The sequence below is a fragment of the Sus scrofa genome, chromosome 9 (assembly GCF_000003025.6).
Source record: "Sus scrofa isolate TJ Tabasco breed Duroc chromosome 9, Sscrofa11.1, whole genome shotgun sequence".
In the NCBI taxonomy this organism is placed as follows: domain Eukaryota; kingdom Metazoa; phylum Chordata; class Mammalia; order Artiodactyla; family Suidae; genus Sus; species Sus scrofa.
This window is the reverse complement of record NC_010451.4, coordinates 113,300,674-113,318,406: the sequence shown is the minus strand read 5'-3', so window position 1 is coordinate 113,318,406 and position 17,733 is coordinate 113,300,674. Positions and strand designations below refer to the sequence as shown.

The window sequence follows — 17,733 nt, the reverse complement described above, 5'->3', positions numbered from 1 at the left end:
CTAGGGCCCGAGAGCTCTCTACATGGAGAAGGGATCTCTGGCCAACTGGAGTGGGGTCCTGTCTCGGTAGACACAACACACTGTTCCCCTCTCAGAGGCCTGGTGCTTCCTCCTCCCACGGTCCACCCCTTGGCCCAGGGACAGCCCTTTCTGTCACAGATGAAGTGTCTTCCTCTTGTCTACTTCTCCAACCCTCTCCATTTTCTCCCACAAACCTTGTTCTGCAACTGAACTATGAGCAACCAAAAATTTAGTTTACCTTTCCTGGAGAGCAAGGAGAACAGAGGCCAAGAACGGGGGAATTTTACATCCAGTTCCTCTAGTGAAGGAAAAAAAAAAAAAAAAAAAAAAAAAAGATGCTCTGCTAAGCACTGAAGACGTATGGTAGTCCTTGCTAACATCAGGCAGGGTTCTGTGGTGTAGTCAACCAAAACCCATTCTTTCAAATCTAAGCAGAAAGGGTATGTGGGCATCAGGAAAGTCCCCACTCCCACCCCCAGAAAAAAAGAAAGAAAGAGGAAAAAAAAGAAATGATGTGGAGTTAGCCAGAGAAGTGTGTTGTAAAAATAGATGGTGAGAGAGGAGAATGAACAAACAAGTAGGGGCCAAAGGCTGCAGGAGGAGAAAGGAAACACAGATGAATAATGTAGTCTCTGCCCCTACAGAGCTTTACAGTTTGGTCATAAAATGAACCTCCCTGCACATAATATAAAGAAAGGAATGAAGTGAGACAGAGCTTCGTCACAGTTCTGCTTGGAAGCAGCTAACTTCAGTGTTCCCAGAAGGAAAGTTGGTCTTGAGCACCAGGTAGCCTTTAAGGGCTGACCCCTTAAAGTGCTAGAGTTGATGATCAAGTCCTTCTGGACAAAGGCCAGAAGAACAGGCTGTCTTGCATTAACAGAAGAGCCTTGCTTTCTTAGCAGTAGTGTCATACCTGAGTTTGGAAGGAATCATCAGATACCATATCATTTATATCACTGATACTGAACAATTCCAGACAATGCTATTTCCATGGAGTCAAACCCAAGTGAAGAGAGACAAGCATGTCCACATGCAATTTGATCTTCAAGCTACTTACCTTTTGTTGATCAGGGCAGTTACACAGATACACATTTTAGTTAAGACCTAGCTGCCACCTAGTGGAGGAAATTCTCCAATAGGTACATTTCAGTACTGAACAGATATGTGAGATGCATGTGCCATTAGTCAACTGTCTGGATGCCTGGAAAAATATTCTGAAATATTTTGATTGCCGTAGGGAAATTAAATACTTACATGCAAATAGCTGTGATTGTGGCATGTATGTAGAGTCCTGTCTCTCTGTAAATAGCATTATTAGTCAAATAAACTCTAGCACCAGAGTTACTGACTTCTAGGGTTCTTTCTAGCTCTGAGGTTGTGCAAGTGTAAATCTAGCTCTGGGGAACAATTGTGAGGCCAGAATTATTAAGATTCTTGCTGCCAGATGGAACCAGACTAGAATCCTAACAATTCCAGCCCAGGTGTGAAAACTAGAAACCTCTCACTTATGAAGCAGATCACACAGAGGAAATTCAAACAAGAAAGAGTTCTCATTTCCCTTTATCAGACAGATGGCAGCCATGTAAGCAAAGAACATCAAAAACAACAAGAAGGTAGAATGGAAAATCAGGCAAATCAATCAGAAAATCAATTTTAACAATGCTATGTACCTTGTAGATTTTCCTTGACGTCTTCCTTACCAATGTCTAAAAGGACCATACAGGAGTTCCCATAGTGGCTCAAGTGGAAATGAATCCATGAAGATCCATAGTATCCATGAGGTTGTGGGTTCGATCCCTGGCCTCACTCAGTGGGTTAAGGATCTGGCATTGCCGTGAGCTATGGTGAATTTCTCGGATGTGGCTCGGATCCTGCGTTGCTGTGGCTATGGTGTAGGCCAGTGGCTATACCTCCGATTCAACCCCTAGCCTGGAAACTTCTGTATGTCGTGGGTGAGGCCCTACAAAATAAATAAACAAATAGATAAATAAGTAATTGAAATAAATAAATAAAAGGACCATACAAACCAAGGGAGCATGATCCATCTGCCTTTGGGTTCTGGAACCATCTAGGATGTACAGAACATCTTGATACTGTAGAATGATTAATATAATACTATATTGATCAAATGGATACCCTTTCCCAGAGTTCCTTGGCCCCCTTTTCGCAGGCCACTGGCTGCTTGGTCCATGAGAGTCCCACTAACGCTTTCCCCTCACTAACACCACCATCTACCTGTCCTTTCCCAGGGTGAAGGCTGGGTTCTACAGGCCTGGTCAAGTCAGGCCTGGACACCGATGCTGCCCTCCCCCCGGGAGAGGCCAAGGCAGATTTCAGTGAAGGGCCTGGATTTGGCTTCCCTAGTGGTTGCCTGAAAAGCCCAGTGACAAATCTAGTGGAAGTATAAGGGTTACAGACTGGGCTGCTGGCAGAGGAAAGAGCTTGTGCAAAAGCTGAAAGGGCAGAGAAAGTTCAGGTGACTGGAGTATGGTGAGCAGATGGGAGAGGAAGGCAGAGGACCTTCACCTGAGTGCAGTGGTAAGCCATGTACAGAAGTTATACCAGCAGGGTTGCCTTTTAAGATCACTCCGGCTGCAGTGTAGAGACATGAGTGGAGGGAGATAAAATTTGGGAAAGGGAGACAGGTGAGGAGATGTTTGGGGGAATGGAGGCTGAATCTGGTGGTGGCAGGATGTGGTGGCAGATGACCTGCAGGCAAGTGACCAGAGATGCTTTTCTGGCTCTACTTCAAGCTCTGCAAGTTATTTCAGCCTCCTGATACTCCATGTTCTCATCTTGTGTGCTGGAGTTAAAACTGCCCAAGTCCTAGTCTTATTCTGAAATGAAATAAGTTCATAGGGACATGCTTGCTAAATAATGGTTGGTTCAGAAGTAATATTTGGGTGTGAGGTGGGAGTGACCTTCCATGATTAACCTAGCTGTTCTGCCCGGTAAGCATAGCAACCACGGGTTCTTACGGAAGGAAGCCTTGGCTTTCCTCACGTTGGGTAACACAGGTGACTTCCCTGGACACACAGAGGCTCATTCTTTAAATATCACCTCCACTGGGTTAAGGATGGAGGCAGAGCTATTTCTGGTAATAGAAATGTCAACACCAAAGGGCTGGCAGGCCACTTGAAACAGCAGCATAGAAATGTGCCAGCTGGCATTTGCTGCACACTGTGCTGGGCATGTATTAAAATATAGGCTGATGAACATTGTCGTTAGCAATCCCGGAGTGATGGTATGTTCCTAAAGTAAAAACAGGTGATTGATTTGAAACGCAATTGGAACTTAATCATTTGGGTGAGGTTATTTCATAGTTGACTAATCTAGCAAACCGTTTTTAAGGGTGCTAATTAAAAATTGCCCAAGGTTATCAGTTTGCTGCCAGGACTGCAAAAAAAAAAAAAAAAAAGGGTATGGAAGGGCTTCAGTCAAGCTAATTATTGAATAGAGCATAAGACTTGATTACCACGTCAGGGGAATTTTTGAAATGAGGACATTTTTATTTGGAGCATGTCTTTTTATTTAGAGGAGTTATCAAAAGACTAGAATGACATATCGTGTCTTATGTGGCTTATTTTGTTTAGCATTAATTATATCTAGTGTCATTAGGGAAATCTCTTTTTCCAGACTGGACTGAAGAACGTTGGGGTTCTGGTTTCTAGTCTTTCGTATGGGATGGCACTGAAGCCTGAAACACAAAGCCCGTGGTTTTCATATCTATTTCAGTCATTAGAGTCTTATGGTTTGGTTAGGACATTTAATGTGTGTGGTGAAATTCCCCTTTTTTTGAAGTTAAAATTTTTTATGATAGTTGATTTATGGTATTCTTTCAATTTCTGCTGTATAGAAAAATGACGCAGTCATATATATTCTTTTTCTCATATTGTCTCTATGATCTTCTTTCACAAGTGATTGGATATAGTTGCCTGTGCTATACAGCAGGACCTCATTGCTTCTCCATTCTAAATGTAATAGTTTGCATCTAACCACAGATTCCCAGTCCATCCCACTTTCTCCCCCTCCCCTTTGGCAATCACAAGTCTGTTCTACATGTCTGTGAATCTGTTTCTGTTTTGTAGATAGGTTCATTTGTGTCATATTTTAGATTCCACATATAAGTGATACCATATGGTATTTGTCTTTCTCTTTCTGACTTCACTTGGTATGGGAATATCTAGTAGCATCCATGTTGCTGTAAATGGCATTATTTTATTCTTTTTATGGTTGAATAGTATTCCATTGTATACATGTACCACATCTTCTTAATCCATTCCTCTCTCTATGGACATTTAGGTTGGTGCAGTTATTCTTCATGCTTTTCCACTTTCTTTTGAATAATTCAAAAATTAGTTTTCTCCAGGAAATCTGTGGAAGAATTGGACCATAAGCTCCAAGGGGACTGGCACCATGTTTGTCTTATCCTGTGCTAAATTTCCAGCGCTTGACATGCAGTAAATTCTCACTAAGCACTTGTTAAATGCAGGAATCCACTATGGGCCATGTTGCTCTAGGGCATGGGGTATATCAGTGAATAAAGAGAAAATCTCTGCCGTTTTGGAGAGTACATTCTAGCAGGAAGAAGAGATAATGTAATTAAGTAAATTATATGGCATGCTAGAAAATGAAAAACTCATTGGAAAAAATTAAAGCAAAGTAAGAGGATTGACGTGCCAGAGATGGGCCTGGAGTTGGGGTAGTTGGTCATGTTTCTTTATTAAAAAGCATGTTCCAGGTGTGCCTTGTTAAGAAGATGAGATCTGAGAAATTATTTGAAAATGGCAAGGACACTGACCTAGTGGACATCTGGGGAGTGGTATTCCAAACATAGAGAACAGGTAGAGCAAATGCCCGAAGGAACGAGTGTTAGTGGGTGTGTTTGAGGAGTAGCAAGAAAGCTTATGAAGATTGAACAGAATGAGCATGGGGATTATAAGGTAAGAGAGAGGTTACAGGGGAAGTGGGCCAGATCACCCAGGGATTTTGGTTTACTATAAGGACTTACTATTTTTCCTAAGCCAGTGCAAGGCTTTGAATAGAGACGTGCCATGATTACACATGGCAGCTGTGCTGGGAATACTCAGTGGGGAGAGAAAAGTAGAAATAGGGACCATTGGGAGGTGATTGTAATGATCCAGATGAGAGATAATAGTGGCTCAGACCTTGGTGGTAGTGGCAGAGGAGGTGAGAAGTGATCAGATGCTAAATGCACCTCAAAAGTAGAGGTAGAAATTGAGAGAACAAGGAAACAGGAATGACCCAAGGTTCTGGGCTTGAAAAATTTGAAGGATAGACTTACCGTCATTGAGATGGGAAGGTAGGATGTGGAGCAGGCTTTTGGGAGACAGCACAGGTTTGGTGGCGGATGTGTTGAATGTGAAAAGTCTATTAGATATCAGAGTGAATATGTCAGGTAGACAAGTTAATGTGTGAGTTTCCATTTAGATATTGTCTGAAATCTTAGGTACTAGATGAGATCATTTAGGAGCATGAGCAGACATGGTGAAAAAGAAAATAATAATCTTTTATGATCCTCTGTATTTCTGTGGTGTTGGTTGTAACTTCTTTGTCATTTCTGATTTTATTGATTTGGGCCCTCTTTTTCTTTTGATGAAATCTAGCTAAAGGTTTATTAATTTTATCTTTTCAAAGAATCAGTTTTTAGTTTTACTGATCTTTTCTATTTTTCTTTGAGTCTTTATTTCATTTATTTCTATTCTGATCTTTATGATTTCTTTCCTTCTGCTAACTTTGGGTTTTGTTTATTCTCTTCTATTTCCTTTAGGTGTAAAGTTATGTTTTTATTTGATATTTTTCTTATTTCCTGAGGTAAGCTTGTATCACCAAAAATTTCCTTCTTAGAACAGCTTTTGCTGCATTTCATAGAGTTTGGATTGTTGTTTTTAATTTTCATTTGTCTCCAGGAATTTTTTTATTTCCTTTTTGATTTTTTTCAGTGACCCGTTGTTTGTTAAGTAACATATTGTCTATCTTCCACTTGTTTGTGTTTTTTGCTGTTTTTTTCCCCCTTATATTTGATTTCTAGAGTGATGGCATTGTGGTCACAAAAGATGCTTGATATGATTTCAGTCTTCTTGAATGTACTGAGACTTGATTTGTGGCCTAGCATGTGATCTGTCCTAGAGAACATTCTGTGTTCACTTGAAAATAATGTGTATTCTGGTGCTTTTGGATGGAATGTCCTAAATTTACCTATTAAGTCCATCTTCTCTGTGTCCTTTGTTTCCTTACTGATTTCCTAGATGATCTGTCCTTTGCTGTCCATTGATGTAGGCAGGGTGTTAAAACCCCCTACTAATATTGTGTTACTTTATTGTGTCAATTTCTCCCTTTATATCTGTTAATATTTGTTTTATGTATTTATGTGCTCATATATTGGGTGCCTATATAATTATAATTGTTACATCATCTTCTTGGATTGATCCATTTATCATTATGAAATATTTTTCTTTGCCCCTTGTTAGTTTTTGGTTTAAAGTCTATTTTGTCTAATGTTAAGTATTGCTATTTCAATTTTCATTTACATGGAATATCTTTTTCCAACCCCATACTTTAAGTCTCTGTGTATCTTTAGATCTAAAATGAGTCTTTTGTAAGTACATGGGTCTTATTTTTATATCTTTTCAGGCACTCTATGTCTCTTGATTGGAGCATTTAGTCCACTTAGAGTAATTATTGATAAGTATATACTTACTGTCATTTTGTTAATTGTATTTGGGTTGTTTTGTTGTTACTTTTCATTCCTTTTTTTCTTTGCTCTTTTGCAATATGATGACCATTTTTAGTATTATGTTTGGATTCCTTTCTCTTTTTGGTGTGTGTCTGTTATAGATCTTTGGTTTGTGGTTACCATGCTACTTATTTTCTTTAAAAACATAGAAAAAGTCAGATAGAAGAAAAAGCTACTTTCTGTTTCACTGTTCAAAGCTAACCATGGTAAAAATCTAAATATTTTTCTTTTAGTATTGTCTAATATTTACATAATTGTAATAAAAATATTCATATACATTGTATCCTTTTCTCCTGACATTAACCTATTTTTATAAACTTCTCACAAACGTCTCTCTCTTTTTTTTTTTTTAAACTGGATACATAAACATCCATCTTCTACTGCTATGTTAACTGTTGGGTTAGTATTTAAAGGTACTGTGCACTAGCATTCCAGTTGGGTTAGAAAGGGGAGAAGACTTTGCTTTCTTTTTCCTCTCTATTCTTTTTTGCCCATCTCCTTCATCCAAGGTGAATGTCCTATCCCCATGCCCCACTTTTTGCAGTCTTTGTTATCTCCATTCCTGTAAATCTTTCCCTTTTCCCTTCCTTCTCTTCCCATATCTCTCTTCCTCTGCTGCTTTTTTTCTTTCTTTCTTGTCTCTCATCCATTTAATTATAATACATGTCTGTGATGGCATCATTGTACTTGTTTGTCTTGTGGTAGGCACTCAAATTTATGTTTCAGGACAGCCAGATGTCCTATTTAACTGGATTTTCTGCTTTATCAAAAGTTAACTCATTGTTATGAAATGGCACAGGGTTAGTCATCTGCCTGGGACTTTGGAACTTTTGTTGAGCCAGGGCAACTCATTTTCATCTACATTGTTTCATTTGCATTCTTAAAGAGGTCAAACACCTCACCAGCCATGAATCTCCAACCTAGAAACCTGGCTATCAGATTCAATGGCAGTAAGTTTTGAATGAGGCCATAAGAACACATTTGTAAAATATATAGTTAAGGTTGCGTCTGATGTTTTTCACTAAGCAGCACACATCTAGAAAGCAGCATATCCTTGCCTTCAAACTTCACATAGGTATAAAATCTTGAATTCCTAGGGAATTATTCAACATAGAATGTTGGAAATTAATTTAGAGCCAGGTCTCACAAGTGTTAATCTGACCTTATATCGATACCAGGAAGCTTTACATGTCACAAAGGAGTGAGTCCATTCTATGGTTGCTAGATGGCACATTTGTTAGGGGATTCTTTTAGTACATTAAGATGAAATGTACCTCCACTAAAATCTACAAAAGGACCTAGTATATGGGATGTTTTGAGTAGGCAAGAAAATGAGTGGTGTTCCTACTGTGGCTCAGTGTGTTAAAAACCCACATAGTGTCTGTGAGATGTGGGTTCGATCCTTGGCCTTGCTCAGTGGGTTAATGATCTGGCATTACTGCATGCTGCGGTATAAGTAACAGAGTGGCTCAGATATGGCATTGCTATGACTGTGGCATAGGTTTCAGCTGCAGTTCTGATTTGACCCCTAGCCTGGGAACTTACATATGGCACAGGTGCGCCATAAAAAGAAAAAAAGAAAATGAGTAAGTGGAAACTTAATCTGGAGCTCCTGTAACTTCTGATTCTTTGTAGTCAATCCATTCATCCTATTTTCTTGAATCTGATATTGTTTACTTGAATCTTTATGCTATGAAGCTTCAGCTCATACAAATTACACATCTACCCTAAGAGAAAGCTAAGAAGCCTTAGAGCAACTTGGGGAAAGCCATTTGTTCCTGAAAATAGGAATGAATAATTGGATCATCAGTATGACTACCACCATTTGCATATTTATATGGATACACAATTACTAGCAAGAGCTATTCTAGAGAAGAAATTATGAAAATGATTTACATAGCACTTCTTATAATTTAGGGTGAAATTTTCTTTTTGTGGAAAACTTTTTCCTTAAAAAAAAAAAACAACCCCCCAAGCCCCAAAACACCAGCATATAAAACCATCTATCATACCTCCATTTGGCCTTAAAAGAATGTAGTAGCTTCTTCACAATTTAATCTGTTGACTTTTTCTCATAAAACTCATTGTTAGTGTCACTGGCATGCAAATATTCAAACTGACCATGTTGCTCAATTCCTTACAATGGAATTGAATAAAAACTTGGATTAAAAGGTCAGCTTTAAACTATGCATAATAAATTCACTGAGTAAAAGCTATACCAGCACCTTTCTGCACCGTTTCTCCCCATCTCATTATTCATGTAGGCTTTCCTGAATTTTAAGGAGTGCAAGTAAAAGAGCAGAATGTGTAGACTATTAGAGCCTGGAAATTTTTTTTTTCATAATGGGGAATGAGATGTAGAGTGAAAAGAATTTCTTAAATTAATGAAGTTGACATAGTTGAGAGGGAACTGATGGATACTTAATATTTCCTATAGTACCAGAAAGTAAAACCTCCATATTATTCTAAAAAATCCCTTACTCCATTCACTTAAAAATCTCTTTAAAAATCCCTTATGGCTTTCGCATATTTGGTAACATGGCTATCATATTGAAAGCCTATTTTTGAGATGATTATTTTTAATAACCAATTTAATAACCAATACTAAAATTATTGGGGCTACTAAACAGGGTGTTGTGGGACAAAGCATTAGGATTTCTATAAGGGACAGGTGAGTAGAATGTCTTAATATTACATAGAATGATCATTCATGCAGTCTCCAAATATTTGTTAACTATTTGTGATAAAAAAAGTAACATGAAGATAAGCTTTTTGGATAAGAAAGGAGTTTTTGGATAAAAACTAGTTCTTTTAGTGGCATTAATTTTTAAAGGTTAGTTAACAGTGCTATTAATAGAGAAATCAAAGTCACAAATAATGAGGTTTAGTGTGGGTAAGGCTTCTGGAGATAGTATATTCTTTTTTTATGGCTTTAGACTCTCCAGGCCAATTTCATATGCATGTTAAAGGTTTAATTTGTGGAACGAATAGATATAAATATGAAGAAACTATTAAAACTGAATGCCATAATCTCGAAGTATTTGAAAATAATATGTAGTTTTACCTGTAGTCTACTTCACTCTGATAGCTAAGGGCATTCCTTGAACCTCCAAAGCTAGAAATAGCTCCAGCTATAAGATTTTCAACTTTGAAAAAGTTGTTGCCTGTTTTTGATTTTTTTTTTTTTCTGGCAAGTTAGGCTGATTAAAAGTGCTCTTCACATTTATTTTGACCTTGATTCTTTTAGGCCAATCCAGTTTTCCAAACCTGTCATTACTTGCCTTACGGCTTTCATTTTCCCTTATTTGTCCATTTCAAGCAACTTCAGATTCCTTGGCCTTTTGACTTTTCCTGTATTTTCTATTGGCTGTATTTTGCCTTGGATGATGTCTTGAAGCCCAGCCTGGGTGCCGTGAATATTATTTCCTTCTTCAGATACGTGATTGTCCAGGTCTGTTCAATCTAGAATTAGGGCATTTATCTTTAGGACTGAGGAACCTGTTCAAGAAAAACCTTAGCATCTATTTAAACCTTGGCTAGTTAGGGATCAAGGAAGCAAATGAATAACAGTTTTCGGGGACTTGGGAAGCCATGCAGTATATTCTTGGGGTGTGGGTCCAGGTGGGAGGTTTGTTAATGCACCAGTGATGCCACGCAAATGTTTTTTACACACCTGCTGCAGACAAGGCCCTGGTCTAAATGAGAAGATAAAGCAGATAACAAGGAACACAAAGTCCAAACACAAACTTCCAAGGGGTTTATATTCTAGTGGAGAATTTTATTATTAATATTAAGCAACTAAGCATGAAATTAATTATGCCATTCAGATGGGACTCTGCTTAGATCCTGCATAATTGTATACTGCTAATTTCCCATGTTTATTGTGCAAAAACAACTGGCTGTTACATATTCACTAGTTTTTAGTTGAAAAGATATTTTTTAAGAGAGAGAAATATTTAAAGTATGATTTGTCATCTTATTTTTTGGGCCACGCCCACAGCATGTGCCCAGGCCAGGGATCCAGCCTTTGCCACAGCAGTGACCTGACTGTTGCAGTGACAAGGCTGGATCCTTAACCTGAGGTACCACAAGAGAACAGTAATCTTATTTTTCTCAATTCCTTCCATAGTGAGTTAAAAACTATTTTCAACTTTTGGACTAACCCAGTATTATATATCTGAGATTTCTTGGTGCTATTAGGAGAAATTTCTTATTTCTTAGCTATGAGTGATCTCAGGGCCTTGTTGATATTTTTCAAGTCATTTCCAGTGATGGCCTTAGTTTTTCTTCTTTCATTTGCTGTGTACCATACAAAGTCCTTGTTTTCAGCGGTGGAATTAAATACACAGGGAACAAGTCCTTGAATCTTTTTACTTATCCATTACTTGTGAAGAATGGTGCTGGCATGACCTCTTTCCCAGGTTCTAACTGTAGCTGTTTTGTGCACAATGGTCAGATTGCACATTAGCTCTGGACCTCCAGAGCTGCCAGGCCAATGCAGAATAATTAATCATGGCTGCCTGCAGAACTGTTTTGAAATGGCTCAGACGGGGACTCATCAAAAAAGAAAACTATGATTGATAAGTGAAATCTGCTGTGAGCAAGGAGGGGCGAACTTGTACTGTATAAGCCAGGAGTTTTCCATTCTGTATTGACTCCCTGGGAATGGCTTGACCTTGTGGCTTCAATTTTAGTCTTCTGAAGGTATTGGGATCATTTATTTTATTCTGAACAGAATGTTTTAGACACAACTTAAATAATCTAGCTCTCTTCCCCACTCCTAATAAAGTTAGATTGATTTTATTATTACCCAGTTACATTCAGCGTGCTATCATTGGTGGGTTACTCCTCTTAGCACACATAGGAGAATAAAAATTATTATTAAGTGGTAAAGATAAAGTAGTAAATTACACTCATATTGTTCTAAACTTAGGAAAGGTGTACGCTTAATGCAGAACCATTGACTCTTGCACATACACACACAATTAAAAAAGTCCCTTTATGCATTTCACTTTACCCTTGGTGTATTTTTTTTCCATCTAAAATAGATTTCTGGATTTTTTTAAATTTAAAAATTATCAGAGTACACTGTGTGTGTGTAGACTAGGTCACAAGACAAATTGTATTTTTGTGGGTCATGGTCAGTACAGTTTGAAAGTCACAATTCATACCATACTCCTTTTATAATCACAGAGCCTTAGGGGAGAGAAGAATAGTTTCTTGCTGCTTATGGACTTGGTATAGAGCATCAATCTCAATCATGTCAAATTCATGCACTGCTTAATTTTGGTTATTCAAATAAAGCTTCGGAAGGCATGCACTTGAGCAGGAGTAGTAAGCAAGGTCTGTTTAAAATACATTCCACACACACGGGCACCTGACACGAAAGCCTGAGCGGGTACTTCATGAAGGCCCAGCCGTGACAGGCAGGCAGTGGTCTAGGCTAAACCTCAGTGCTTCTGTTCAACTTCAACTTGAAAACTCTATTCTTCTTGTCAAGTATCCACTTATTTACACTGGTAAGACTTTCAAGATGAATATGAGAGGATTATTTTGCAGTGAAATCTTGAAACAACAGGATAGATCTGTCCTATTTCATAGGTTGTGTATACATTTCTATCAATGAATAGGTAACAACTGAGCCTAAACTTGTAAGTGAACCAGAAAGTAGTAACAGGTTGTGGGAGCACCACACCCTTCCTCACTGCTCCCTTCCTGCTTTCTAGCTTCCTTCGGCACAGGCACTCTCTGGGGCAGTGGTTTGGGGGTCTGAAGTTTTCCTGCTAGAGGCTCAGAGTTAATTGTGCCAAAGAAAGAGCCAGCTCTTGACTGAACTGAGCTTTGTGCTGGCTTCCCTACAGTTGTCTCTGCTGGGTATGGGAAGGAGGCAGCCCAGGGACAGGAGCTCTGGGCTCTACATCTGCGCTGAGATGAGGCAGCCAGGCCTAGGGTTGGGCCTTCCACCACAGCACTGAAGGCCAATCTGGGCTTTGACCTGTGCTCTGATCCCTTCTCTTAACTTCCCCAGTTTTCTTCCCTTTCTCTACCACCTTGGCAGTTCCCTCTGCTGGTCCTTTTCTCTAGCTATAAAGATCTTGGAGAGCAACCTGCCTGCCTGTCCTTCCTTCCTTCCTAAGTCCTACAAGGTAAATAGGTGCTGCCTCTAATCCCTATTTTATAGATGGGGCAACAGGTCCTGAGAGGTTAAGTGTAAACATGCAGCACATGTGCTCAAGAAAGTCACTTCCATGGGGGTTAGGGAAAGTATTAACAACCACACTGAGCTGCTCTCCAAAATCAGGTGCATGAAGTACTATATAGCTATTAACCATCCTTTTTTTTTTCTTTTTTGGGGGTACAGAGACATTGATGATGATAATTTTTATTTTGTCATGATAAAATACAGGAAAGAAAATGGGTTTTCTTAAAAACTGACCAAAGGCAGGCACATTGATAACTAAATATTTTTATTTGACATGTTGATGCGATTTCACATATATTTGCATAAATAAAAATTATCTCTAATGATTAACTATGCACAACTACATGCTAGTTCAACTGATCCTGCTTTCATTCTACATGTACACTGCACCGCTCACTCATAGCACCAAAAAGAAGAGAGCTGCTGGTTCCTTGCCTTACAGCAACACGGGTTTGTGTGGACATAAAGCCACTGGACCAAGTAACCTTGCATCATGGTTTGTATGGTAAGATTTGGTTTAGTTAATAGGACAGAAGAGGGTAAGGAGATAGTAGAGGGTCTCACTGTAAACAAAACTTGTAGTACCCCAGGGAGTTTAACTCACGAGTCACTAACTAGGTATATCAACAGTTTACTCACTGCCATTTGTGTATCTAGTGTCTGAGTGTGAGAAGGAACATCAGGCCCTGTCAGTTGGCCCCTTCCATTTTCTTGCTCAGGAGGAGGGTTCTGGGAATTTAGGAGAATGTCTAGACTGAGCGAAGAATGCAGGCTTTCAGACTCAGGCTGCTTATCCCCCTGGGCTGTCAAACTCATTTTCTGGTCATCTGAATAAACATATGGTCTAAGAATCAGTATTTTTTTTTTCAGTCTCAAGTATGTCAGAAATGATTCCATTTTTATGCTTAAGTTTCTTACGTACAATGTTTTCAGTCTGTGTTGCAACGGCACTGAGGGCCACTTTGATCAGTTACTCCACTAAAGCAAGGCACACTCACTGAAGAAACTGAGTTTGGGGTGAATATGTCAGCAGGGCTTTATGAACTGTCATTTACCTTTCATGCCACTTCTCTTTTCACCTATAGCTTATATAACTACCTGTTTAAATTTTAATGATGAGGCCAATCATTTTTTATTTATAAAAAAGGTAATACCAAAAGGTAATACCAAAGACAGTTAAAGCCAGAATAAAATGGTGCAAGTCTAACATCCAAAGCTGGAAAGAGTATTTTTTTTTCATTAAAAGGGAATACATATAATATAGAGAGATCTACTAGCTTTTGGGTTTAGTATTTAAGGATGAACAAGAGGAGGTTTATGTGCTGGATACCAAGGAGCCTCAACAGAGCTTTCAAAATTAAAAACAATTTCCTAGGATAAATGGAATGATCAATAAGAATAATCAATACTGTGTTTTGGAGTGGAATGATCCACATTAGTTTTCTAACTGAATATAACAGAGCTACTTTATTTTCTTAACAAATAATGATTTCTTCCCCACTGTGAAATTGAGATCTGTCATGTATGTTACATGGATCATCCAAACATTAACACCTTTAAAACTACTGGGCTTCCCGGTGACAGGTTTAGATTCCTGCCACCCAAGGTAAACTGTTCTTGTTGAGCAAGAAGTTGTTGGCAAATGAGGTAAGTCAGAGGCACAGCTTTGGGTGTTAGTCAGTGGGTCAGTTTTTGATAGCCATGGTCCAGAGGAGGGGACGGTCCGTTTCCACAGTCACAACACCAGATCCATCATAGGTATTGGAAGTACTGACCAGTGTTCCAAAACTAAGCGTGTGATTTGCTGTAGGAAAATAAAAAAAACAAAAATTTAGTGAGAGCAAACCTTTCTTCAGAATGACTTTGTCAATAGTTACCAAAAAGCAATTAAGCACATACTTTGATAGACATCTATAAAATGTGGGATAGGTGAACTGTATTGTTTCCACTTTTCATTTGTCTCAATACTTTTTTATTTCTCAATTTCATCTTTGATCTATTGGTTGTTCAGGAGAGCAGCATTGTTTAATTTCCATGTATTCATGAATTTTCCAGTTTTCCTCCTGTACCAATGAGGTCAGAAAAGATATTTGGTATGATTTCAGGTTTGTGAATTTGCTAAGACTTGTTTTGTGGCCTAACATATGATCTATGCTAGAAAATGTTCTGTATGCATTTGAGAAGAATGTGTATATTGCTGTTGTTGGAGACAGCGTTCTATATATATATATATATATATATATATGTATATATATACACACACACATATATATATTACTTTCACTTGGTCAACAGTATTGTTCAAATCCACTGTTCCCATACTGATTCTCTGTATGGATGATCTACCCAATATTGAGAGTTGGGTATTAAAGTCCCTAATTGTTATTTTATTGCTCTTTATTTCTTCTTATAGTTCTGTTATTATTTGCTGTATATACTTAGGTGTTCTAATGTTGGGTGGCTACATAAATATTTACATTGGTATATCTTCTTGATGGATTAACCCCTTTATCATTATATAGTGACATTCTTTGTCTCAATCATTTTTAGCTTAACTTCTACGTTGTCTGATATGTGTAGCTACCTTTGCTTTTTCTTGGCTACCATTTGCTTGAAATATCTTTTCCCCTCCTTTCAGACTTAGACTCTCTTTAAAGCTAAAGTGTGTCTGCTGTAGGCAGTATATTACTGGATATTGTTTTTAAAGCCGTTCAGCCAATTTTGTGTCTTTGGAGAATGTAATCCATTATGCTTAAAGTAATTATTGATGGATGAGGACATGACATTTTGTTAACTGACTGTTTTGTGGCTCCATTGTTCCTTGTTTCTTCTCCTGCTATCTTTTGTGATGATGACTTTATTATACTGGTTTGCTTTCACTTTATCATGATCTTTTATGTAACAGATTTTTTCTTCTATGGTTACCATGAGGCTTACATATAAGCTACCTTATATTGTTAACAATCTATTTCAAGCTGACAACAACTGAACTGAAATAGCATTCATAAACTTTACCATTTACTCCTCCCCTTCTCCTCACATGTTACAATTTACATATTTTTAGATATTGTGTATGCAGTAAGAGATTATTGGAGTTGTGGTTTGGTAAATACATTATACATTTTAATTTTTAAACTAGAGTTATAAGAGAATTATGCATCACCATTAGAGAATCTGACTTTGATTATTACCAATACCAGGAAGTTTTATACCTATATTTATCAGATTTTATGATCTAAAATAGCAACATTTTATTTCTGCTTGAAGAGCTCCCTCTGGCATTTCTTGCATGGCAGGTCTAGTGGTGATAAACATTCCCACTAATAGTGTGGAAAGGTTCCCTTTTCTCCACACCTGCTCCAGCATTTATTGTTTGTAGACTTCTTGATGATGGCCATTCTGACTGGTGTAAAATGATATACCTCATTATAGTTTTGATTTGCATTTCTCTAATAATTAGTGATACTGAACATCTTTTTATGTGCTTTTTGGATATCTGTATATCTTCCTTGGAGAAACATATTTAGATCTTAAGCCCATTTTTAATTGGATTGTTTGCCTTTTTGATATTGAGCTGAATGAGTTTTTGTATATTTTAGAGATAAATCCTTTGTCAATTGCTATGTTTGCAAATATTTTTCCCATTTTGTGGGTTTTTTCATTTTATTTATGAATTCCTTTGCTTTGCAAAAGCTTTTGAGTTAAATTAGGTGCTATTTCTTTTTGTTGTTATTTTCATTATTCTAGGAGGTGGATTCAAAAAGATATTAAAGATAGTGCTATGATTTATGTCAGAGTGTTCTGCCTAGGTTTTCCTATAAGAGTATTATAGTATTTGACCTTACATTTAGGTTTTTAATCCATTTTCAGTTTATTTTTCTGTATGGTGTTAGAGAATGTTCTAATTCCATAATTTTAAATGTAGCTGTCTAGTTTTCCCAGAACCACTTATTGAAGAGACTCTCTTTTCTCCATTATATATTCTTGCCTCCTTTGTTGGAGATTAATTGACCATAGTTGCATGGGTTTATTTCTCTGTTTTCTATCCCATTTCGTTGGTCTATATTTCTGTTTTTATACCAGTATGATAATGTTTTGATGACTGTAGCTTTGTAGTATAGTCTGAAGTCAGCGAGTCTGATTCTTCCAGCTCTATTTTTCTTTTCTCAGGGTTGCTTTGGCTATTCAGGATCCTTTGTGTTTTCATAAATTTAAAATCTGTTGTTGTAGTTCTGTGAAAAAAAAATTGGTCAGGATTGCACTGAAACTGTAGATTGCTTTGGACCATATTGATTCTTCCAATCCAAGAACATGGTATATTTTTTTCATCTTTTGCTTACTGTCAATTTCTTTAATTAGCATCTTATAGTTTTTAGAGTACAGATCTTCTGCCCATTAGTAGGTTTCTTCCAAGGTATTTTATTCTTTTTTATGTGATGGTAAATGGGATTGTTTCTTTGATTTCTCTTTCTGATCTTTTGTAGTTTATGTATAGGGATGTATTAATTTTGTATCCTGCACCTTTACATAATTCATTGATGAACTCTAATATATTTCTGGTAGCATCTTCAGGATTTTCCACTGATTATATATTAATAGATTAATTTTCCATGATTATAGTAGAATGTTATCTACAAAGAGTGACAATTTTACTTCTTTTCCAATCTGGATTCCTTTTATTTCTTTTTCTTCTTTGATTGCCATGGCTAGGACTTCCAAAACTATGTTGAATAAAACTAGTAAAAATTGATAT

General features: G+C 37.6%; 1 protein-coding gene across 7 annotated transcripts in view; it reads right to left on the bottom strand.

Moving 5' to 3' along the window:
• The window catches only part of TPK1 (thiamin pyrophosphokinase 1), a 373,809-nt gene continuing 369,304 nt past the window's right edge, over positions 13,229-17,733 (bottom strand). For all 7 annotated transcript variants that reach the window (XM_021063594.1, XM_021063590.1, XM_005667775.3 and 4 more), the window contains one exon: positions 13,229-14,784. In XM_021063594.1, coding sequence (XP_020919253.1) covers positions 14,716-14,784 — 69 coding nt within the window. In that variant the 3' untranslated portion in view covers positions 13,229-14,715. The remainder of the gene's footprint in view (positions 14,785-17,733) is intronic.